Source organism: Schistocerca piceifrons, chromosome 1 (assembly GCF_021461385.2).
Source record: "Schistocerca piceifrons isolate TAMUIC-IGC-003096 chromosome 1, iqSchPice1.1, whole genome shotgun sequence".
In the NCBI taxonomy this organism is placed as follows: domain Eukaryota; kingdom Metazoa; phylum Arthropoda; class Insecta; order Orthoptera; family Acrididae; genus Schistocerca; species Schistocerca piceifrons.
In genome coordinates, this window is record NC_060138.1 from 17,026,906 (window position 1) to 17,052,563 (window position 25,658).

General features: G+C 43.0%; 1 protein-coding gene across 2 annotated transcripts in view; it reads left to right on the forward strand.

Moving 5' to 3' along the window:
* Positions 1-25,658, forward strand: part of LOC124800608 (kanadaptin) — a 267,444-nt gene that overhangs the window by 223,687 nt on the left and 18,099 nt on the right. The window contains exons 7-9 of one of the 2 annotated variants that reach the window (XM_047263008.1): positions 8,071-8,250; positions 9,869-10,151; positions 10,256-10,377. In XM_047263008.1, the coding sequence (XP_047118964.1) occupies positions 8,071-8,250; positions 9,869-10,151; positions 10,256-10,377 (585 nt within the window). The remainder of the gene's footprint in view (positions 1-8,070; positions 8,251-9,868; positions 10,152-10,255; positions 10,378-25,658) is intronic. The other variant, XM_047263009.1, reaches the window with a different exon arrangement.

The following is a 25,658-nucleotide window of genomic DNA, read 5'->3' on the forward strand; positions in this document are numbered from 1 at the left end:
CGGGAGCACTGTCCTAAAACATTAGTTTATCTCAAAAGATAATCATACAATCGTATGGCACAATCGAGTAACTAATAGTGCCTATCTGCTATGCCCAATACGGGCTGAAAACCTTCAAGGAAGCTGGAACTTTTCAAATAACACTGATCATTCAGTAAATTCCTACTGTCAAACTTTTTGTGCTTGTATATCTGCACCTCCTCCAATAAATCTAATTTCATGCCCTTTTCTTCTTTACACAATAGTTCAGTGTCGTTAACAGGTTGGGGCGTATGTCCTTCTACAATGATCTGTTCAGCAAACGTTGACCCATTCTTATTCATACCCATCCTCGACAGCATATGGTCCTTATAACTTATGGCTATAGACCTACCTGTTTGCCCTATGTTATATGCTGGGCAATCATTTCATTTCAATTGATAAACTCCTGATTGCAATAGCTTATTATAAATGTTATTGCTGAAACAAACAAAATTCCATTTGAAGCTATTGTTGGTGGAAAATGTTACATTACAGTCGTATTCATGGAGCACGCATTGCATTTTGTAAGATATGTTTCCTAGAAACAGAATAGCTATAAATCTCTTATGTTCATCCCTTTTGTTCCTGGACCTCATCAACGTGGAAACTGTCTTTTTCGTTTTGCGCTCATTTATATTGTCGATTATGTTGGGGCTATAACCATTATTGCCATCAATCTCTTTTAGGGTATACACTTCTTTTTGAAAGTTAGCCAGCGTAAGATGTAAATTTATTGCCCCGTGTACACTCAAATTGAAAAAAGCCATTTTCTGCGCCCACATATGCAAGGACCTGCAGCTAACGATGGGATAGAGTTTAATATTTATCGAAAGCCCACATTTATGGATTGCGTCATTCCCAACAGGTTTAATATTTATCAAAGGCCTACGTTTACAGATTGTGTCATTCCCAGGTTTGAGATAAGCATAAATATCAATGTTGTCAAATAATCATTCACCTACAAGGTGATCCACAATGTCCTCGATATGTGAAAGTTGAAAGAGTCGATACCTGTCTAAGCATAAAGCGTAGTTTTAGAGACTACTCAAAGTCTGTCTGATTTTACCATTCCATTTTCTAGTTAAGACTAGAGGAGATGCCCATTGGTTTGCAGAAAAGGATTTGAAAACACCCAGTTTGTTCCAGTCTTCATCCCAAATAGTGCGAGGCACTGGATGTGTGTAGTAAAACTTTGGTCGAGCAATGTCCTCAAGCATAATGCCCTTTAGAAAATTCTTTGGGTGTCTCAATATGTCATTGAACAAACGTCTGTATTTTTCACACCGTTGCCAAATGCTGGCCTCGGAAACTTGATTATTGATAGAATGCACATTACCTTAAATATCTAAACCGTACAAATTAAATGCACCCATGCCAAAAATATTGGGACTAGATTATGCTCCAATTAACTTGAATGGTGTTAATGTAATCATATTTTTATATTTTGCTTGCAAAGTATATGTCAGAAGAACAAAGATACTTTCATCATTGTAGGCTGTGAGGTGCAGACATGATACCTGTAGCTTAGGGTGTCCCAACTGCTTATATGTGCACTTATTAATTAGTGTGACTAAAGCACTGGTGTCTAACTACAACAGTACAATGCAATTGCAAATCTCTGTAGAGATGCACAGATGCAGTAATTCCTCTGCACGTGATTGTCATTTCCGACTTTTGGAAGACTGGCTTCATACGATTTGTGAATTACGGAGCATTTTGCTGGTCATCAACTTGAGGAGAGCTAATCTGGATGAGCAAAATTTTGCACTGTGCACATAGGTCTGCAATTCTTTAGCTTGCATCTGTGGTTCCTGTGAGTTTTGCCATGAGGAGTGGAGAGTGTGAGATGATATTGATTTTCATTTTCTGAAATCTAGAGTTATGTGAAACAGAATTTATTTTTATGCTTCTTTTGCTACCACACTTGCTGTGTGTATCCTGACTTGTGGCGGTGTTGGCATTCAGCTTGGTGGGAAAAGCAGTGTATATAGTCATGTGTTACACAGACATCAGAGTGTGTGAAACTGCAAGAAAACTTCATTTACAGTTCATGCCCCAGCTTGCAGCTATTGCCAACAGGTGCCAAACAGATTTGGGGCGCTTAGAGACTAAGACTGTTACGCTTTAAAATTTCAGCCCGTATCCTGTTGTGAGCAGTGCTCCGAATAATTGTATTGCGAAGCATTTTGTCTTCAAATGGAAATCCGAGGGCATAGTTAAATTTACCATTACTAGTCACGTCCTCGAGTTCATCGATCCATTCCTTGTCGTACTGATTATTGTGACAGCAGATACGGAAGAACACGAAATGTGCTGCATCTACACAGATCTGTGACTAAAAAATATCATCGATTGTCCTAGTGACGTCGTCACAGGTTAGGTTTGGGGCTCTACTTGGAGAAACAGCTTCCTACACAAGAAAAATCGCCGCACTCCTACCTGTGAAAAAAAGAAAGAACATTGTGGTCCACCTGACATTTTGTAGGCTGAAAACTGCTTCTCCAGTTGAATTTTGTGCTCTATGTAGTTGACGTGTTTTGCATTGAAAGAATGAAAGAGAGGGGCCCACACTTGGCTTTAAAATGCAAGAAAAAAATTTTCAGTTATTTTCCAAACTGTTGAAATAGAAAAAAAGTGTTTATTAAGGTAATGCCATTTGAAGTCAGTGATATTTAATCATATCCCACGGATCCAATCCACAACGATCTCATCCTAATCACCAGAAATGTTTGTTGTGTCCTTAGTGTGTATGAGGTTGGTCGGGCAAACCTCGAACACTTCAAACATTTAATAAGTGACTGAAACATCAACACATTTACTTACAATATGTTCAGTGAAGTAAAATTATACAAATCTTTAGTATCGCTAGGAGCCTGTTCGACTCACTCTAGGAAGTATTAACAATGTCGTGCAGTGTTCGTAGTTGTTGTCACACTGCAAGCCTTTCAAGACGTGGGCAGAGCTCGATGGATGGACCCATTTGCACGCAGTGTGCGTAAACGAAGATGGCGTAATCTGCTTTTGTCTGTAGTGCCGTCGATAGGAGCGTGTCGAGCCCTGTAGACAGCAGTTGCTGAGGCATCTGTTGGAGTTACGTGTGACGTCTTCTTCTAAGATGTGGCGCACTGTGTCTGATCATCGTAGACATCAACATCTAACTTCAGCCTATCCATTTCCATTTGTAAATTACCTGAACTACATACCCCATTAAGAGTTCTAATATTCCATACCGTGGCCTGTAGAATGCCAGTTTTGTTTCTCCTAATGGTGGTAGTCCCCACTAGGAGATTCGAACGTGGGACTGCCTTGCCTCCAGAATATTTTACCCGAGAGGATGCCGTCGTCACTTAACCTTGCAGTAGAGCTGCATACCCATGGGAAATATAATGACTGTAGTTTCCCCCTGCTGTTAGCCATTCACTGTTGCAGTTAGCAAGATAATATTGGTTAAATTTTACAAATACAGATCAGTCAATCATCTAGACAGTTGCCTCTGCAACTACTGAAAAGACTCCTGTCTTTCATCAGGAACCACGTGTTTGTCTTGCTATTCCACAGATACTCCACCAATGCAATTGCTCCTACAGTACGACCGACTGTATCGTCGAGGCCTGCGAGCCGTCTCGGCGTGGCGAGGTCTGTGGCTATCCGTCACGAATAAGGTATTTTGATATCGAAGTAATTTGTCCATTTTGAGTGCAGCAGCCATGTTATCACTGTGTAAGAGGGGCTCACAGGCCTTGAAGACCACAATGCAAAGTTTTTGACAACAGTGTTGTGGCTTAAATAGAAAAAAAAAATCAGTTTTTTGGTAATTAATCCAATTTTTATTTCACTCTCTATATTCAGCAGCAGTTTCTAAATATTTCGTGTTTACTTTTTTCTAAAAGTTATTGTATAACTAAAATTATGATTAAACAATGGAAAACCCAGGATGGAATGTAACAATATTAGGAGAAGGAAAGTTGCCCTCACTATATTGCGGAGTTGCCGAGTCACAGGTAGACACGACGAAAAGATTTTCACACTTACAGCTTTTGGCCAATGGCCTTTGTCAACAATAAACACACATATTCACACACACACACACACACACACACACACACTCACGCAAACGCAACTCACACACACGACTGCAGTCTCGGGCAACTGAAATTACACTGCGAGCAGCAGCACCAGTGCATGATGGGAGTGGTGATTGGGTGGGGGAAAGGAGGAGGTTGGGGTGGGGATGGGGAGGGATAGTATGACAGGTGGACAGTGAAGTGCTGCAGGATGGGCAGTGGGCAGCGGAAAGGTGGGGATTGGGGGGAGAGGGGGTGGGGAGTACCTGAAAAGGAGAGAAATAAATAAAAAATAAAATAAATAAATAAAAAAGACTTGGTGTGGTGGTGGAATGGTGGCTGTGTAGTGCTGGAGTGAAAGCAGGGAAGAGGGTGGATGGGTGAGGACAGCGACTAATGAAGGTTGAGGCCAGGAGGCTTACATGGACGTAGGATGTATTGCAGGGAAAGTTCCCATCTGTGCAGTTCAGAAAAGCTGGTGTCGGTGGGAAGGATCCGTATGGCACAGTCTGTGAAGCAGTCACTGAAATGGAGGATATCACGTTTGGCAGCATGTTCAGCAACAGGGTGGTCCACTCGTTTCTCGGCCACAGTTTGTCGGTTGCCATTCGTGCGGACAGACAGCTTGTCAGTTGTCGTGCCTACGTAGAATACAGTGCAGTCGTTGCAGCTTAGCTTGTAGACCACGTGACTGGTTTCACAGGTAGCCCTGCGTTTGATGGGATAGGTGATGTTTGTGATTGGACTGGAGTAGGTGATGGTGTGAGGATCTGTGGGACAGGTCTTGCATCTAGTAGGTCTGTTACAGGGGTATGAGCCCTGGGAGCAGGGGTTGTGTAAGGATGGACGAGTATATTGTGTAGGTTCGGTGGACGGCGGAATACCACTGTGGGGGGGGGGGGGGGGGGGGGGGTTGGAAGGATAGTGGGCAGGGCATTTCTCATTTCAGGGTACAACAAGAGTTAATCGAAACCCTGGCGAAGAATGCAATTCAGTTGCTCCAGTCCTGGGTGTTACTTAGGTACAGGGAGAATACTCCTCTGTGGCCGGACAGTGAGTCTTTGGGAGGTAATGGGAGACAGGAAACGTAAGGCACAGGAGATTTGTTTTTGTACAAGGTTGAGAGGATACTTATGGTCAGTGGAGGCTTCAATCAGACCCTCAGTATATTTCAAGAGGGTCTGCTCATCACTGCAGATGCGACAACGACAGGTGGCTATACTGTACAGAAGGGACTTCCTAGTATGGAATGGGTGGCAGCTGTCAAAGTGGAGGTATTGCTTTTAGGAAGGTGGCTTTTTGGGTTGAGTAGGACCAGGTCCTGTGTCCCCACTGACAGAATCTCTGCTCTCATGGAACAACACGTTCAACCTATTACCAGGAACCTATTCTCCTATATAAAAGATACCAACCATTTCCTCCACCGACTCTCCACACTTCCTGTCCCTTTACCACACGGTGCCCTGCTCATCACTATTGATGCGACCTCCTTGTACACTAACATTCCTAATGCCTGTGGCCTTACCACTATTGAACACCACCTTTCCCAATGCTCAATGGATTCCAAACCAACAACCTCCTTCGTAGATGCCATGACCATCTATATCCTCACCCACAATTACTTCTCCTTTGAAGGCATTACCTACAAACAAATCAGAGGTACGGTTACGGGCACCCGCATGGCATCATCCTATGCCAATCTATTTGTGGGCTATCTAGAGGAATCCTCCCTAAACACCCAGAATCCTATACTCGTCACCTGGTTCAGATTCAATTATGACATCTTTGCTATCTGGATCGAAGGTGAGGTCACCCTACCCACATACCTCTAGAACCTCAACAACTATCCTCCCATTTGCTTCACCTGGTCCTCCTCAATCCGACAAGCCACCTACCTAGATGTTGACCTCCACTCCAAAGATGGCATCATCAGTACTCCATCCATATCAAACCTAATAACCATCAGCAAATCCTCCACTTTGACAGCTGCCACCCATTCCATACCGAGAAGTCCCTTCCGTACAGTGTTAGCCACTCGTGGTCATCGCATCTGCAGTGACGAGCAGTCCCTCTCGAAATATACCGAGGGTCTTATGGAAGCCTTCACTGACCATAATTATCCTCACAACCTTGTACAAAAACAAATCTCCTGTGCTTTACCTTTCCAGTCTTCCACCACCTCCCAAAGTTCGACAGTCCAGCCACAGAGGAGCAGTCCCCTCGTAACTCAGTATGATGCGGAACTGGAGCAACTGAATTGCATTCTCCGCCAGGGTTTCAATTACCTCTCGTTGTGCCCTGAAATGAGATGTGTCCTGCCCACTATACTTCCCACCCCTCGCACAGTGGTATTCTGCCATCTACCAAACCTACACAATATACTCGTCCATCCTTACACAACCCTTGCTAGCATTCCCTTACCTCATGGCTCATACCCCCGTAATAGACCTAGATGCAAGACCTGTCCCATACATCCTCCCACCACCACCACCACCTACTCCAGTCCAGTCACCTATCCCATCAAAGGTGGCACTACCTGTGAAACCAGTCATGTGATCTACAAGCTAAGCTGCAACCATTGTGCTTCATTCTATGTGGGAATGACAACCAACAAGCTGTCTGTGAGCACGAATGGCCACCGTTAAACTGTGGCCAAGAAACAAGTGGACCACCCTGTTGTTGACAAACTGCCAAACATGATATCCTTAATTCAATTACTGCTTCACAGCATGTGCCATATGGATTCTTCCCACCAACGCCAGCTTTTCTGAACTGCGCAGATGGGAACTTTCCTTGCAATACATCCTATGTTCCTGTAACCCTCCTGGCCTCAACCCTCATTAGTCACTGTCCTCACCCGTCCAGCCCCTTTCCTGATCCCATTCCAGCACTACACAGCCACCATTCCACCACCACACCTTGTCTTTTTTTTATTTATTGTATTTTATTTTATTTATTTCTCTCTACTTCTCTCCTTTTATGCTATGTTGTCACATTTCATTGCTAATATTTACAAATATCTTAAAATGTGTAATACGTTAATTGGTTTTAAGAATACTATATTTTCTTAGTGATTTATAGCTACATTGCAGACCATGTATGTGAATGACTTACATCTACACTTGCAACTAACATAATTTTAGGAGTAGTGTCCAATTTGGATGATGTCAGGTTCTATGGCAGAAAATATCGATTCAAAAACACACATACACTGGGCAAATTTAATATGATTTTATACTTAACTCGGTCTGTCCTGATGTAAATCCAAATAGAAGTGTCGAGTAGGTACAGGCGTTGCAACTATCAAGAAGTTCTACTTGATCTTTAATAATTATCTGATGACGAGCAGAGGCCAGAGTCTGTTACACCTGTACTTGTGACTCTATATCATCTGAGCTGACTTTGAACATAGAATGAAAACCGAAGACTCTGGGGACTCGAACACCGGAGACTGACTCTGAAACCAAAACACTGGAGATTGAAGGCTCTTTACAGCTGCTTTTATCAGTGTGCTGCATACCACTGGCAGCAGCGATCTGACAGGAAGTGCCCTTCAGGGTACTGGCAGTTGAAGAAAGCTATCACTCGTGGCTGCCTCTCGCACTAACCTGCGTAACTGCTATTGCCGACCTCTTGTAGCAGAATGATGCACTGTGTGTGGTATCGGTTACTGGCAGATATATTATCTGAAGTGCACTACATGAGATATTTCTCATAAGGCTAATAATCACTGGTGTGTGCAGTTTTTTATAAGAATCTGACAAGAGTGACGATATAGGTGAGGGGCTTAGGAAGGAACCAAGAAGTGTGTAGCTTGAGTTCTGCAGTTAAGTGTAATTCTGCAGGTAGAATATGTAGTAAACAACTTCAGTGTACATGAGTAGTTTTATAACTTTTAAGACAGTACTATGTGTCTATAGAACACAGTATGTAAGAATTGTTTTAAACATCGTAATTAAACTAACAGACTTATTTTTGTTTACAGATTCAATTACAGTCACTCAAGAGTGAAGGGGATCACTTGCGGAAATTGGTGAATATTGCAAAGCCGGCCAGCTTGCCCGAACTCGTCCCTAGTGAAGAGCTATCAAAACTGCAGACTAGCAACAGAGCTGCATTAGTTGCCGCAGTCAAAAGAAAAGTAAAGGAAGAACAGATGAGCAAAGTAACTAAACCATATTCACTCACTTTGAAATTAAATACTTCTTCGTTAGGTTTTCTTTTTCATGTCCACATTTATCTTCTGATGTTGTTCCTATAAAAATGTAACTAAGCGTACCTTACGTCGTTATATGTGTAAGATGAAGTCAGACAAAAAATGACAGATGGAAAAAGTAATTAAACTGTTTATTATTGCCAAATTAATCTCCTGAGCCAAGGTGGTCAATGACTTCATACAAAAACGCTTGAAGATGCCTACAGGATCATGATTACACCCTGAAGGAAGAGATTCGTGGCAGTCTGTATGCTTTGGATGAAGACATGCGCACATGAGTTCAATCGTAAGTCTGTAGGCAGCCACAAACAATTTTCTATTAAAAGTATTGACTGTGGAACAAATGTGTTAACAATTGTGCTGATTTCTTTTGAAGTAATAAACAGTTTGCTTACTTTTTTTCCATCTGTCTCATTTTCTTTTGACTATGGAAAGTATCTAGATAATATTAACTGAGATAGACCAAAAAAGTGGCACATGAAACACTGAAATTGCATTTTGGAGGGATTGAATTCACAGCATGTATTGGTTTAGTTTGCTTCCCCTCTAGTTGTTTAGTGAACTATTGCAATGTCTCAGTAGTATCGCTCTTGACCAGATATAAAAGGTTTTATTTTCTTGAAAGAAAGATAGGTTGAGAGGAAGAAAACAGAAAGTTTGCTGTGTCTAACAGCACACTAGTTCTCTTCATATAGTGCAGAAAGATTTGACATATCAGTCAATTATAGAATGAAATTTAAATGATATAAAATCCAGGATGGAATGAAACAATGTTATGAAAAGGATAGTTGCTACTTACCATATAGTGGAGATGCTGAGTCGCAGATAGGTACAACAAAAAGACTGTCACAAAACGAGCTTTTGCCCAGCAAGACCTTTCTCGAAAATAGAACACACACACACACACACACACACACACACACACACACACACACACACACACGACCAAAGTGTCTGGCACCTGAAGCCAGAATCTGGTCAGAGACCGTGGTCATGTGTGTGTGTGTGTGTGTGTGTGTGTGTGTGTGTGTGTGTGTGTGTGTGTGTCTGTCTGTTGTCTACTTTTGATGAAGGCCTTGTTGGCAAAAAAGCTCATTTTGTGACAGTCTTTGTGTTGTGTCTATCTGTGACTCAGCATCACTGTTATTGGTGAGTAGCAACTATCCTTTTCATAATATTGATAGAATGAAACTTCTCGGATGACAGGGAGTCTGTACTCTTTGTAGTGTTGGCAGGTGACTTAAACATGACAGACAAATAACTGTACGAAGTAAAAAGGTCGACAGGTTATGAACAGTTAACTTGGATGATAACTATTTAGATATTTAATTTATGTATTTCTACAGCATAGTTAAAAGTTAAATACACACATTAGCAATTAATAGACATGAATAATAAACACAAGCCTTTCTTTTTTGTGTTTAGAAGTGTATCCAAGCAGAATTTGCAATTCAGTGTGCTCTTTTCACACACCTATAACTGGACCATATTTTTGATAAGCACAGTGTTGAAAACCATTCATTCATGTGTGATGAAGTAGGCTGAACAATGCTATTTTAACTTCTAGATGTCCCATAAAATAATACCAGATGTTGATTCAAAGTTGGAAGGTGTAGAAGAACAGGAAGAGGAAGAGGATGAAGAGGAAGAGGAAGAACAGGAAGAAGCAGACAAAGAAGAACAAAATAATGGAAAGAGAAATGAAGATACAGGTGGAAATCATGACCAAAGAACAGTAAAACAATCTGAACAGGAAGCTGTGTCATTAAATAGTCGTGGGGAGAAAAGAGAACAGCTTCACACAGAAAAGGAACCGTGTACTCTACATGACAACAGTGTTATTGGTAATGGTAATGTAGTTCATTTCCCGTACTATAGTGTAAAGTTGTAAAATGAAAGACTGTAAGAAGAAATAGAATCTTTATAGTGACTGAAATACATGATTATTTTTCAGTTGTTCGTCCAAAGGTAATTGGTCCCTCGTTGCCACCCAGTGTGAACTTAAATGAGGGAAAAGATGTAGTTGTAAATAAAAATAAGAAGAGATCGAGGCAGAAAGAGCCTAAGAATGTGAAGGTAAATACATTTTCTTATATTTTTGAGTTATTCAGCAGAAATGTAGCACAAAAATATGGTCTTCGCACAACAGCTAATAAGTAAAATAAAGGGAAATTGAGTGGCCAATGAGCACATAAAAGAGACTGAAAATGCTCCTGTGGTTTCAGGTGATATTCTTTCTCAGAGCTAACTAATAACAGTCATTTACATTGTACTAGCTGCAGAGCGTATTTGAGGAAGCACAAGCCCAGACTAAAGTCTTCCTCTTGTTGACTCTTCTGGCCTGGTGCACCTCTCTGACAACATATTGCCTCATATATAACTTTGTTGCTTTCCTCCATTTTATACTTTTGATGCAGCAGATTATTATTATTTCTTTCCTTTCTCAGACGTTATGTCTGGTTAAAAATGGAAAGTGACGTGGATCTTGATCAAGCGTGACTTCCTTTTAACTGTACGGTATATGTTACATTGCGTTTAGGAACTTTCGGGTAATTGAACATGTATCAATAATTACAGATTTCTGTAGTTGTATATATACGTTTGGATGTAGCTGTATTGCATTGATGTACTAGTGGATATTGTGTGGTATGACTCCTGTAGTTGATAGTATAATTGGTATAATGTCAACTTTATCCTGATGCCACATGTCCTTGACTTCCTCAGCCAGTTGGGTGTATTTTTCAATTTTTCTCCTGTTTTCTTCTGTATATTTGTTGTACTGGGTATGGATATTTCGATTAGTTGTGTTAATTTCTTCTTTTTATTGGTGAGTATGATGTCAGGTTTGTTATGTGGTGTTGTTTTATCTGTTATAATGGTTCTGTTCCAGTACAATTTGTATTCATCATTCTCCAGTAGGCCTACATTTTGTGGTGCATACTTGTACGTGGGAACGTGCTGTTTCATTAGTTTATGTTGTATGGCAAGTTGTTGATGTATTATTTTTGCTACATTGTCATGTCTTATGGGGTATTCTGTATTTGCTAGTATTGTACATCCGCTTCTGATGTGATCTATGTTTCTATTTGTTGTTTGCAGAGTCTGCGTTTATCTGTTGTGGTATTGGGATCTTTAATAATATGCTTGCTGCAATATCTGGTGTTTATTGTTTGATCCTGTATTGCAATCATGAATCCTTCCGTCTCACTGTATATATTGCCTTTTCTTAGCCATGTGTTGGTTGCGTCTTGATCAATGTGTGGCTGTGTTAGATGATACGGGTGCTTGCCATGTAGTGTTTTCTTTTTCCAATTTACTTTCTTCGTATCTGTTGATGTTATGTGATCTAAAGGGTTGTAGAAGTGGGTATGAAATTGCAGTGGTGTAGCCAATGTATTTATATGAGTGATTGCTTTGTGTATTTTGCTAGTTTCTGCTCGTTCTATAAAGAATTTTCTTAAATTGTCTACCTGTCCATAATGTAGGTTTCTTATGTCGATAAATCCCCTTCCTCCTTCCTTTCTGCTTAATGTGAATCTTTCAGTTGCTGAATGTATGTGATGTATTCTATATTTGTGGCATTGTGATCGTGTAAGTGTATTGAGTGCTTCTAGGTCTGTGTCACTCCATTTCACTATACTCCAAATGAGTAGGTCAATATTGGTATAGCATAAGTATTTATAGCTTTTGTCTTGTTTCTTGATTTCAATTCTGTTTTCAGTATTTTTGTTAGTCTTTGTCTATATTTTTCTTTTAGTTCTTCCTTAATATTTGTACTATCTATTCCTATATTTTGTCTGTATCCTAGATATTTATAGGCATCTGTTTTTTCCATCGCTTCTATGCAGTTGCTGTGGTTATCCAATATGTAATCTTCTTGTTTAGTGTTTTTTCCCTTGACTATGCTATTTTTCTTACATTTGTCTGTTCCAAAAGCCATATTTATATCATTGCTGAATACTTCTGTTATCTTTAGTAATTGGTTGAGTTGTTGATTGGTTGCTGCCAGTAGTTTTAGATCATCCATGTATAGCAGATGTGTGATTTTGTGTTGGTATGTTCCAGTAATATTGTATCCATAATTCGTATTATTTAGCATGTTGGATAGTGGGTTCAGAGCAAGGCAGAACCAGAAAGGGATTAATGAGTCTCCTTGGTATATTCCACACTTAATCTGTATTGGCTGTGATGTGATATTATTTGAATTTGTTTGGATATTATGTGTGGTTTTCCAATTTTTCATTGCTATGTTTAGGAACTGTATCAATTTAGGATCTACTTTGTATATTTCCAGTATTTATAGTAACCATGAGTGGGGTACACTATCAAAAGCTTTTTGGTAATCAATGTATGCATAGTGTAGCGACCTTTGTTTAGTTTTAGCTTGATATGTCACCTCTGCATCTATTATCAGTTGCTCTTTACATCCTCGTGCTCCTTTGCAACAGCCTTTGTGTTCTTCATTTATAATTTTGTTCTGTGTTGTATGTGTCATTAATTTCTGTGTAATGACTGAAGTTAATATTTTGTATATTGTTGGTAGGCATGTTATGGGGCGATATTTAGCTGGGTTTGCTGTGTCTGCTTGATCTTTAGGTTTCAGATAAGTTATTCCATGTGTAAGTGTATCAGGGAATGTGTATGGGTCTGCAATGTAATTGTTAAATAATTTAGTTAAATGTGAATGTGTTGAGGTGAATTTCTTTAGCCAGAAATTTGCTATTTTATCTTTTCCAGGGGCTTTCCAATTGTGAGTAGAATTAATTGCTTGGGTGACTTCATGTTGCAAAATTATCACTTCAGGCATTTATGGTATCATCTTGTATGTATCTGTTTCTGCTTGTATCCACCGTGCATGTCTGTTATGTTGTACCGGGTTTGACCATATGTTGCTCCAGAAGTGTTCCATGTCTGTTATGTTTGGTGGATTGTCTATTTTAATGTGTGTGTTATCTATTGTCTGGTAAAATTTCTTTTGGTTTGTGTTAAATGTTTGGTTTTGTTTCCTTCTATTTTCACTTTTTTTGTATCTTCTAAGTCGTTTGGCCAATGATTGTAATTTCTGCTTCTTTTCATCTAATTGCTCTATCACTTCTTGTTGTGAGATTTTACCTAACCTTTTTCGTTTTTTTCTGACATTTCATTTCTTATAAATTGTGTTAGTTGTCCGATGTCTTTTCTCAGTTTTTCTATTCTGATCTGTAGCCTGTGTTGCCATGCTGGTTTTGTGGGTTTCTTCTGTGTGTTGGTTGGTTCTGATCTCTGTCTAGTGTGTATATTTAGTGTAGTGAGTGCTCCTATTTAAACCAGTAGTTGTAACTCTTCCATAGTTGTGTTGTCATTTATTTTGTTGTGTATGATTGTGTTGATAGTTTTTATTGTTGTTTCAACTTTTGGGTTATTTGGCGGTCTATGCAAGAATGGTCTAATGTCTGTATTTGTGTCTTTGTATTCTATATATGTCAGCTGAAATTTTTCTTCTATATCTAACATGTGTGTCACTTCATGTTCTATTTGTGCTTGTTCTGGTGGCTGTCTTAAGATTTCGTTTCCCTCTGACTGTTTAATTGATGCGTGTTGTTCTTTGTTTGTTTGCTCTGGGATGTTTGAGTCCATTACTGTATTTTCTTCTTCTTCTGATTGCACATTATTTTGTTCCAGTATTTGTTGTACTTGCTGTTTGATGTTTTCTAATTCTGACTGGGGTATCCTGTTATTTTTTATTATTACACGGATCTGATCAGCTAGTCGTTGTTCTGTTAAAAATTTTGATTCTGGGTATCTGGTAATAAATGTTGTGTATACGTGTGATCTGTATCCAGTTGTGTTGGTTCCTAGGTTTGTTGCTTGGTAATAACAGAACATGAGGTGTCGATTAACTTCATCTGACCATCTCATCCTCTGTCTTTGTTTTCCTTCTAGGGTGGTTGCAGGAAGCATATCCTGCAAAACACCTCTATTTGAATTTGAATCATTTTCCAGTTGGCTAGCAGTGCCGTTACCATTATTATTATTATTTCAACAGATATTACTCACATCACCTAATTTAATATTCTGTTATTATTATTATTATTATTATTATTATTATTATTATTATTATTATTATTATTTCAACAGATATTACTCACATCACCTAATTTAATGTTCTGTTGTCCACCAAACGCACAGAATATCCTTGTCTATCCCTGTTTCAGACTTGCTTCCAATCCTGCTCTCAGTCCTGTACTGCATGGGTCATTTCCTTCAGTCGAACCAGTTGCGAGACCTGTCCCATACAACCATCCATTCCCTCTTATTGCAGTCCAGCCATGGTCATTCCCTGCACTATAAAAGGTGGGGTTATGAGTTAAAGCGTGCACAACACGTAACCAAGTATCGACTCGCAAGAATGGCATCCTCCAAATTGTGTCAAACCACAAACTTTTTACCATCCAGTTGCTGAATATGCTGTAACCTCCATCATAAATGACTTCAACTTCCAGCATTACTCTCCCTGAAATATGCGAGTTTGAATGGTCTCTCCAGTACCCGCACTCTCACAGTCCCCCCGGCATAAACCTCTGTTACCCGTTGCATCCCTTTTTTCCTTCTTTCTTCTGTCCACTCTTCCTTCCCTGTCCAGATATTGTACTATCTTCTGCCTCTCCTCCACCTCTAACCATGTGAGACCCCCCCCCCCCCTCTCTCTCTCTCTCTCTCTCTCTCTCTCTCTCTCTCTCTCTCTCTCTCTCTCTCTCTCCCTCCCTCTCCCTATCCCTCCCTTTCCGTATCCCTCCCCCTCCCACCCGTGCTCACCCCACCCCAGCCTCCTCTCCCCACTGCTCATTTCCCCTCCTCTACTCCCCTCCCCAACACCAGCCCCCACGCCCCTCTCTCCCCACTACCTCCACCCCTTCCCCCTCACTCCTCTCTCTCCCCTCCCTCCCACCCCCTCTCCCTCACCCCATCTCTCTGCCCTCTCACTCACCTCCCTCCCACTCTCAATCCCCTTTCCACCCTTCCTACTCACCCCTCTTCCTCTCCCACCCTCCCTACTCACCCCTCCCCCTCTCCATCCCCCTCCCTCTACTGGCTCACCCTCCCCTCCCTCCCCTCATACCCCCACCCCTCCCTCCAGTCCCTATCGCTCTTTTCCTCTCTCGTCTACTCCCAACTCCCCTCCCCTCTCTTTCTCGTCCCCTCCTGTGCCCTCTCATCTCACCACTCTACCCTTCCCTCTCCCCTCCCTTTCCCCCTGTCCCTCCCTCTCCACTCCCTCCCTCCCTCCCTCCCTCCCTCCCACCCCCCTCCCTCTCCTCTCCCTTTCACCCTCTCCCTCCCCTCCCTTTCACCCTCTCCATCAATCCTTCTCCACCCCTCTCCCACCCACAATTCCTCACCCTCCCTCAATTCCTCTCCCTCCCACCATACCTCACCCTCCCTCCATCACTCCCCCTCCTCTCGCCACCACTCATTTACCCTCACCACCACAACTTCCCTCCCGGCCAATCCTTTCTCCTCCCCACCAATCCTTTCTCCTCCCCACCAATTCTTTCTCCTCCCCACCAATTCTTTCTCCTCCCCACCAATCCTTTCACCTCCCCGCCAATCCTTTCACCTCACCGCTAATCCTTTCACCTCGCCGCCAATCCTTTCACCTCGCCGCCAATCCTTTCACCTCGCCGCCAATCCTTTCACCTCGCCGCCAATCCTTTCACCTCGCCGCCAATCCTTTCACCTCGCCGCCAATCCTTTCACCTCGCCGCCAATCCTTTCCCTCCCCTGCCAATCTTTTCCCTCCCTGCCACTCGTTTCCCCTCCCCGCCACTCATTTCCCATCCCCGCCACTCGTCTCCCCTCCCCGCCACTCGTCTCCCCTCCCCGCCACTCGTCTCCCCTCCCCGCCACTCGTCTCCCCTCCCCGCCACTCGTCTCCCCTCCCCGCCACTCGTCTCCCCTCCCCGCCACTCGTCTCCCCTCCCCGCCATTCGTCTCCCCTCCCTGCCACTCATTCCCCCTCCCGCCACTCGTTTGCTCTCTCATTCCCCCTCCCGCCACTCGTTTCCTCCCTCCCTCCCCCCTCCATCTCTCTCCCCTTCCCTCCCTCCCTCTCTCTCCCCCTCCCTCCATCCCTCCCCCTCCCTCCCTCCCCCTCCCTCCTCCCTCCCTTGCCCCTCCCTCTGTCCCTCTCCCCCCCAATTATTTACTTTTCTCCTTATCCCGCTTCCCTTCCTGTCTTCCTTTTCATCACCACATTCTTCTCCTTTCCTCCTCTCCCTCCTCCACTATTCTATCCCTCTACCTCTTATTTGTTGATCTTGTTTTGTTGTTGTAGAGCCACTGACTCTTCTCCCCTCCTATCACTCCTTTCCCCTCTCTTTCCCCATCCCCCTCTTTCACCCCCTCTCCCTTTCCCTTCCATCTCTTTCCCCTTTCTCCTCCCCTACCCTATCCCCTTCCCCTCTCCCTCCTCCTCCCCTCCATTTCCCTCCCCCTCCCCTCTCCCTCCCTCCCCTTCCCCCACCCTCATCCCCTTTCTCTCCCCTCCACTCCCTCCCCCTCCTCTCTCCCTACCCCTCCTCTCTCCCTACCCACTCCTCTCTCCCTCCCCCCTCCTCTCTCCCTCCCCCCTCCTCTCACTTCCCTCTCCTTCCCATAACCTCCCCTCCCCTCTCCCTCTCTCTTCATGCTCCCCCTCCCTCTTCATGCTCTCATCTCTCTCTCTCACACTCACTCACTCCCCCCTCCTCTCTCTCCCCCCCCCCCCTCTCTCTCTCTCTCTCTCTCTCTCTCTCTCTCCCCCTCTCCCCCCTCCCCCCCCTTCCCTCTCCCCCTCCCCTCTCCCCCCACCCTTTCACTACTCTCTCCCCCCCCATTTCTTACTTCTCTCCTTATCTCACTTCCCTTCCTCTCTTCCTCTTCATCACCACATTCTCCTCCGTTCTTCCTCTCCCTCCTCCACTATTCCCTCTTTCTACCTCTTATTTGCTGTACCCTATGATCTTGTTTTGTCTTGTTGTACAGCCAGTGACTCATCTGTTGAAAGACCTCTTTCACACTGCTCTGGTATTCCCTCCTTGCCTTGTGCAACTTTTCCTACCCCGCCCCACCTCCTTACGACAGAGAACTACTCTCAATAATCTACAGTCAATCCACTGCAGGTTTGTATGTTTGGGTTCCTGTGTGGTTGTGTTTGCATGAACTTGTACACTTCTGTTGGAGAAAGAGAAAAAGCTCAAGAGCTAGTGCAAATAATCTCTTCTGTCACTTGTTTCTATGTGCCGCATTTCAGTCAGCTGCAATTCAGTAGATGCCAATGCAACTGACCGTGTTTTTTTGCTTGACTGAAATTAATGTTGCTCTTAAACCTGAATATGGTCGTTTGTTTGACCAGAATTAGTAGTGTTTTTCTGTGAAGAAGGGACATACAGCTATTGTGTCAAATGCTGACTATGCATTTTACTTGCAGAGTGTTTCTATTACCTCAACTGGGTCTTTTCCTCCTTTGCTTGATATTGTATCAGAAGCTTCCTTGTTTGTAATCCTGTGGGACCACAGTATTAGTCACAACTTAAAGCTCATCTAGCTAAAAGCTGGATTTTTTCTTTTATCAGTTTTCTACTTCTCCATGCGGAAACCAAAATTTTTCTGGGTTTGTTTAATCTGACAGTTTTAATATACGATTCTTAGTTCTTCTCTTGATATTATAATATTTGCTGTGATCATTTTCTTACACTTCTCTATATTTGTAGGAAATATGCAGTATTTATACAGCAACATGCTGTTGAGCATAAATCTTCCCATATCTTCCACGTATAAGCTGACTGAATTTTGATCCAATCTTTTTACTTCAATAAAGTTTACATTGTGTTGCCATTTGGCATCATATCATTAATTTGAATATAATGCTACGAAAACTACCTGTGCACATGTGTCATGGCCAGTTGGCGGCATGCAGTTAGTATGTGTTTAGTGTTGTTATGCTGGAAACAGTCAGAAATCTATTGTATTTTCTAAAGGTCGACTGTGTAAATGCCCATGGAAGCAGCTGTAGGAGTGAATTATTTCTGTTATTTAGATCAAATCTAAAGAGATTGTCTTTTTAATTTTCTAGAAGTGGACAATCAGTATTATCATTTGTTGCCATAAGGCAACACTTTGAACTTGGAGCTTTGAACGTAACTATTTCAGACATGGGCAAATCGGTGCAATGCTGTTCACTACTTTTACTTTGTAGACATGGTGTCACTTCCAGCTTTGTGCTGCTGTGGTGAACGATGTTCTGTCCTAGTTAGAAATATTCGTGAAAAAGTTGTAGTCTGGAAACGGATGACACAGTGAAAAATTATTTGTGGATGAGCCAGGGGAAGAGGAGGAGGAGGAGGAGGAGCAAAACGAAAACAGTGTGTTGCATTGAAATGACATTGTAGTCACATATGAAACAAGTGCTCCACGGCCAAGTGAAAGATTTAAACTTGCAGGCAATTGAAAGAAATGTTGGAAAGGATTATATTTTTCAAAATGGACTGGTACACTTGACATACTATCTCACATTGTAGTACAAATAAATATTTTCATATGTTTCTTGGAAATGAAATTTTCGACATTATTGTTTAAAAGTCAAGCAGCTTTTATGTTTAAAAAAAGAAACATGCAAAATACTTAAACCTGATGGATACGAATTAGAAATTTATATAGTAATGGTATTTCGTATATCTGTAATTTCACTGTCTTCTGCTAGAGATAACTGGTGTGCCAATAGTTAAACGTAAGCACCCTACCAAAATTTCAGTTGCTGATTGTAGCGTCAGTACAGAAGTACAACCGAGGGTGTCTGACATTCATTCATAGCATCCATTTTATTTAAAAACACTCATGTAAAGAGAATTTATTCATTTTGAAACAAATATCCCTCCAAAATTTACATACTTCCATAAATGCTTCAAAATTTGAAACCTATTACTCAAGAAATGTCAAGCCAAGAAGATCTTAACATCAGTGTACCAGAACTTATAACAACACAATTCACAGATACGGCCAATATCGTTAACAACGAATATCTTACAGAAACTCGGAAAACTCCTACAGTGCCTCAACAACTTTTAAACAATTTCCCCAAATGTTAATTACAGTAGAATCCCAAAACAAGTTTTGAAGTTTCCTAAAACATGCATACTTTAGACACAGGCTAACAGTAGGTCATACACAAAGAAGAAGACTGAAGGTGGTGCTTGCTGTGTGACAGAAACTTTTTCAAATGTTACACAGAAAACAGTAGAGGAATGTTTCCCTACATAACTTATGAAATAAAGCACAGTAGGCACTGCACAAAGAACAGTGTACACTGTTGGTTAAAAAACAACACATTTCTTTAAGGACCAAACTACTGCAGGAAAACATGAAATAGTCTCGAGATTTATTGATACTGTAGTAAGTCATTTCTACATCTACATCTACATCCATACTCCCCAAGCCACCTGACGGTGTGTGGCAGAGGGTACCCTGAGTACCTCTATCGGTTATCCCTTCTATTCCAGTCTCGTATTGTTCGTGGAAAGGAAGATTGTCGGTATGCGTCTGTGTGGGCTCTAATCTCTCTGATTGTATCTGCATGGTCTCTTCGCGAGATATATGTAGGAGGGAGCAAAATACTGCTTGACTCTTCGGTGAAGGTATGTTCTCGAAACTTCAACAAAAGCCCGTACCGAGCTACTGAGCGTCTCTCCTGCAGAGTCTTCCACAGGAGTTTATCTATCATCTCCGTAACGCTTCCGCGATTACTAAATGATCCTGTAACGAAGCGCGCTGCTCTCCGTTCGATCTTCTCTATCTCTTCTATCAACTCTATCTCTTACGGATCCCACACTGCTGAGCAGTATTCAAGCAGTGGGCAAACAAGCGTACTGTAACCTACTTCCTTTGTTTTTGGATTGCATTTCCTTAGGATTCTTCCAATGAATCTCAGTCTGGCATCTGCTTTACCGACAATCATTCCATTTTAAATCACTCCTAATGCCTACTCCCAGATAATTTATGGAATTAACTGCTTCCTGTTGCTGACTTGCTATATTGTAGCTAAATGATAAAGGATCTGTCTTTCTATGTATTCGCAGCACATTGAGATTCAATTGCCATTCCCTGCACCATGCGTCAATTCGTTGCAGATCCTCCTGCATTTCAGTACAATTTTCCATTGTTACAACCTCTCGATACACCACAGCATCATCTGCAAAAAGCCTCAGTGAACTTCCGATGCCATCCACAAGGTCATTTGTGTATATTGTGAATAGCAACGGTCCTACGACACTCCCCTGCGGCACACCTGAAATCACTCTTACTTCGGAAGACTTCTCTCCGTTGAGAATGACATGCTGCGTTCTGTTATCTAGGAACTCTTCAATCCAATCACACAATTGGTCTGATAGTCCATATGCTCTTACCTTGTTCATTAAACGACTGTGGGGAACTGTATCGAACGCCTTGCGGAAGTAAAGAAACACGGCATCTACCTGAGAATCCGTGTCTATGGCCCTCTGAGTCTCATGGACGAATAGCGCGAGCTGGGTTTCACATGATCGTCTTTTTTGAAACCCATGCTGATTCCTACAGAGTAGATTTCTAGTCTCCAGAAAAGTCATTATACTCGAACATAATACGTATTACAAAATTCTACAACTGCTCGATGTTAGAGATATAGGTCTATCTGCACATCTGTTCAACGTCCCTTCTTGAAAACGGGGATGACATGTGCCCTTTTCCAATCCTTTGGAACCCTACGCTCTTGTAGAGACCTACGGTACACCGCTGCAAGAAGGGGGGCAAGTTCCTTCGCGTACTCTGTGTAAAATCGAACTGGTATCCCACCAGGTCCAGCGGCCTTTCCTCTTTTGAGCGATTTTAATTGTTTCTCTATCCCTCTGTCGTCTATTTCGATATCTACCATTTTGTCATCTGTGCGACAATCTAGAGAAGGAACTACAGTGCAGTCTTCCTCTGTGAAACAGCTTTGGAAAAAGACATGTAGTATTTCGGCCTTTAGTCTGTCATCATCTGTTTCAGTACCATTTTGGTCACAGAGTGTCTGGACATTCTGTTTTGATCCACCTACCACTTTGACATAAGACCAAAATTTCTTAGGATTTTCTGCCAAGTCAGTACATAGAACTTTACTTTCGAATTCATTGAACGCCTCTCGCATAGCCCTCCTCACACTACATTTCGCTTCGCGTAATTTTTGTTTTTTCTGCAAGGCTTTGGCTATGTTTATGTTTGCTGTGAAGTTCCCTTTGCTTCCGCAGCAGTTTTCTAACTTGGTTGTTGTACCACGATGGCTCTTTTCCATCTCTTACGATCTTGCTTGGCACATACTCATTTAACACATATTGTACGATGGTTTTGAACTTTGTCCACTGATCCTCAACACTATCTGTACTTGAGACAAAACTTTTGTGTTGAGCCGTCAGGTACTCTGTAATCTCCTTTTTGTCACTTTTGCTAAACAGAAAAATCTTCCTACCTTTTTTAATATTTCTATTTACTGCTGAAATGATCAATGCAGTAACCGCTTTATGATCACTGATTCCCTGTTCTGCGTTAACTGTTTCAAATAGTTCGGGTCTGTTTGTCACCAGAAGGTCTAATATGTTATCGCCCCGAGTCGGTTCTCTGTTTAACTGCTCAAGGTAGTTTTCAGATAAAGCACTTTAAAAAATTTCACTGGATTCTTTGCCCCTGCCACCCCTTATGAATGTTTGAGTCTCCCAGTCTATATCCGGCAAATTAAAATCTCCACCCAGAACTATAACATGGTGGGGAAATCTACTCGAAATATTTTCCAAATTATCCTTGAGGTGCTCAGCCACAGCAGCTGCTGAGCCAGGGGGCCTATAGAGACATCCAATTACCATGTCTGAGCCTGCTTTAACCGTGACCTTCACCCAAATTATTTCACATTTCCGGATCTCCGTCAATTTCCTTCGATACTATCGCACTTCTTATTGCTATAAACACGCCTCCCCCTTCACTGTCCAGCCTGTCTCTGCGGTATACATTCCAATCTGAGTTTAGGATTTCATTACTGTTTACATCTGGTTTCAGCCAATTTTTTGTCCCTAGTACTATGTGGGCATTGTGACTGTTTATTAATGAGAGCAGTTCTGGGGCCTTTCTATAGACGCTCCTGCACTGTACTATTAGCACATTAATATTGTTATTCCCTGTTGCATTTTGCCTACTCCTACCTTGCCGCGTCTCAGGAGGCGTCTTGTCGGGCCTAGGGAGGGAATTCTCTAACCTAAAAAACCCCCATGTGCATTCCACACGTACTCTGCTACCCTTGTAGCCGCTTCCGGTGTAGTGCACACCTGACCTATTCAGGGGGACCCTACATTTCTCCACCCGATAGCGGAGGTCGAGAAATTTGCACCCCAGATCTCCGCAGAATCGTCTGAGGCTCTGGTTTAAGCCTTCCACTCGGCTCCAAACCAGAGGACCACGATCGGTTCTGGGAACGACACTACAAATAGTTAGCTCCGATTCCACCCCGCGAGCGAGGCTTTCCGCCTTCACCAACTCCGCCAACTGGCTGTACGAACTGAGGATGACCTCTGAACCCAGACGGCAGGTGTCATTGGTGCCGACATGAGCAACAATTTGCAGTCGGGTGCACCTAGTGCTCTCTATCGCCGCCGGCAGGGCCTCCTCCATATCTCGGATGAGACCCCCCGGCAAGCAGACAGAGTGAACACTGGCCTTCTTCCCCGACCTTTCCGCCATTTCCCTAAGGGGCTCCATCACCCGCCTAACGTTGGAGCTCCCAATAGCTAATAAACCCCTCCCCCCATGGGGTGGCACTAGACAGAGAAGCTGTGTGGTAGGAATTGTAGACAACGAACAGAGTCACAACCTCGTCTCCGAGTATCGTCAACAGGACACTGATACTTTTTGATGTGAGGCACAGAATAACCATCTCTGGTGGAAGATGTGGCACACCTGGTCATGTAACAGGTGTTGAGATGTTGCGGTGCGAGTGTGTACGAAAACTTCACAATAAGCGTCTCAGTACGAGGAAATGTTACTACGTGGCACATCCGTCGCAGCACGGTCGTGGAGCAGAGGCCAATGTTAATGCCATTTGGAGAAGGCGAAGAATGAGAGTGAGGCTGTGTTGACAGAAACCTAGGTAGGAACAGAGCTGTTGTCCTGTACTGGTTGCCAGGAATCGTAGTAGGCAGGTATCCGGTCGCACAGTAGGATCGACAGCTCGGGATGCGAGTAAATGCGTGAAGGAAGAAATTTGGTGCCTTAGGAGACAGCTGTAGCAAGCTAGGGATGTACGGAACTGCTATGACACGTGTGTGAAAGGCTGCCAGAGGGCCATTGACATCCACTTTCGTTAAAGCGTGAACCAGATTCGTAGTAAACATTTGAACGTATTGGCTATTCCTTAATGCAGGCCATTTCCTGAAACATGCATCCCGTACACTCATTAACGGTAGATCGTGTGCAGAGAAAGAGACTGAAAGTAGTGTTTACTGCACAATGGTAACTTTTCAAATCTCGCCCAAAAACAGAGTGAAAATATCAATACTTTAATGTGACGGGCAGTAGTTCCGATAAATATATATAAGGTCCAGGGAGACATGCAAAACGCTTCTAATGTTTCCTAAGATAATATAGTGAAATATCGGTCTTACCACAAGCCCTACATATACTGGACAAGTTTTACATTTGCCACGACACTGCAAATCGTGACCCGCAACTTTATTTGGTGCCCCAGATAGATTAAGAATCACTAATAACTAACTAAGTTAACTAAGACAAAGCACTGTAATTATTGTATGTCTTGAAACAATCAGAAATAATTATGACTCAGATTAAAGTTGGAGCAGCAGTGTTAATCTTCCAGACTAAGTTGCACAAGTACAAAGATGCACAGTATATTTCGGTGATGCACGACCAGGGCCACGTTGTCACATCATCCAATTAATAGGTGACACAATAAGCTTCACATTCACTATTGCTCCATTGCGGCACTGCTTGTCGAATGTGGCCGCTATTTCCTTGTGCGCGCACACACACACCCCCCTGCGGGTTTGGGGGTTAGAATAGGCCCGCGGTATTCCTGCCTGTCGTAAGAGGCGACTAAAAGGAGTCTCAAATGTTCTGGCCTTATGTGATGGTCCCCTCTCGGGTTTGACCTCCATCTTTCTAAATTGTTCCGAAGAGCGAGTCAATTGGGGAAGGGCGCCTTACATGGTGCACTGTATCTGTCGTGCATTGAGACCTTTAGCCGGCTTTCTCGTCGTTGCAATGGTGTCCAGCTCGTTTTCTATCTCTTGGGCAAGGATACGTCCATGGGTGCGATTTCCACGCTGCACTGTGCAGTGTTGCTTTTCGCTGCGACGACGACCTCATACATTTTTGCACCTAAGATCCAGCACGGTAGCCAATCCGTTGTGGTGGGGCCGCCATGTACCCTGTTGGTTGTAGCCCCCTGACAACACAGGGATCGCTCTACTGATGCCTGCGCCGTTCACTCCCCACGTATGCCAAGGAGTAGATGCCCATCTTCCTGGGGCATCGGGACTCCCGGCAATGGCCATCCTGCCAGGTGGCCCTTGCTGAGGCTGGGTGGCGCCCATGGGGAGGGCCCTTGGTCGAGTAGGTGGCATCAGGGTGGATGACACGCAATGAAGCGTGGCACATCATCTCTTGCTGGTGGCCAGCCACCAGCAGTCTCTAAGCGTTTGAGGCCTCATTTTAAAGGTAACGTTTATGACCCCAAATCGTTCCCACCCCTGGCCACACCATGGGAGGAACGAAAGGCAATGAATGACAGTGACACGTATTCGCCCCGGTATCTCGTCTGTACCAGAGCTGATGGGGAATCCTTTGTCTCCGTGAAGCCTCAGTTCTTTGTAGAGCATTTAGAGGACAAGTTTGGGGAGGTGGAGGGCTTGTCCAAAATGCGCTCTGGGTCAGTTTTGATAAAAACGGCATCCTCCGCCCAGTCACACAGGTTACTTGCTAGTGACAAGTTGGGGGATGTTAACGTTACCATTACACCACATAAGAGTTTAAATATGGTCCAGGGTGTTATTTTACATTTTCCATTATTTTCCACTTTTGCAGTCTGATGACCAGCTGCGCGCCAACTTAAAGCGTAGAGGTGTTCATTTCATCCGGCGCGTTCATCGGGGTCCGAGGGACAATCAGGTATCTACCGGTGCCTTCATCTTGGCCTTCGAGGGTGATACATTACCGGAGAAGGTCAAGGTGATGGTCTACCGTTGTGATGTCAAGCCCTATATCCCTTCACCGATACGATGCTTTAAGTGCTGGAAGTTCAGCCATATGTCTTCCCGCTGCACTTCCAG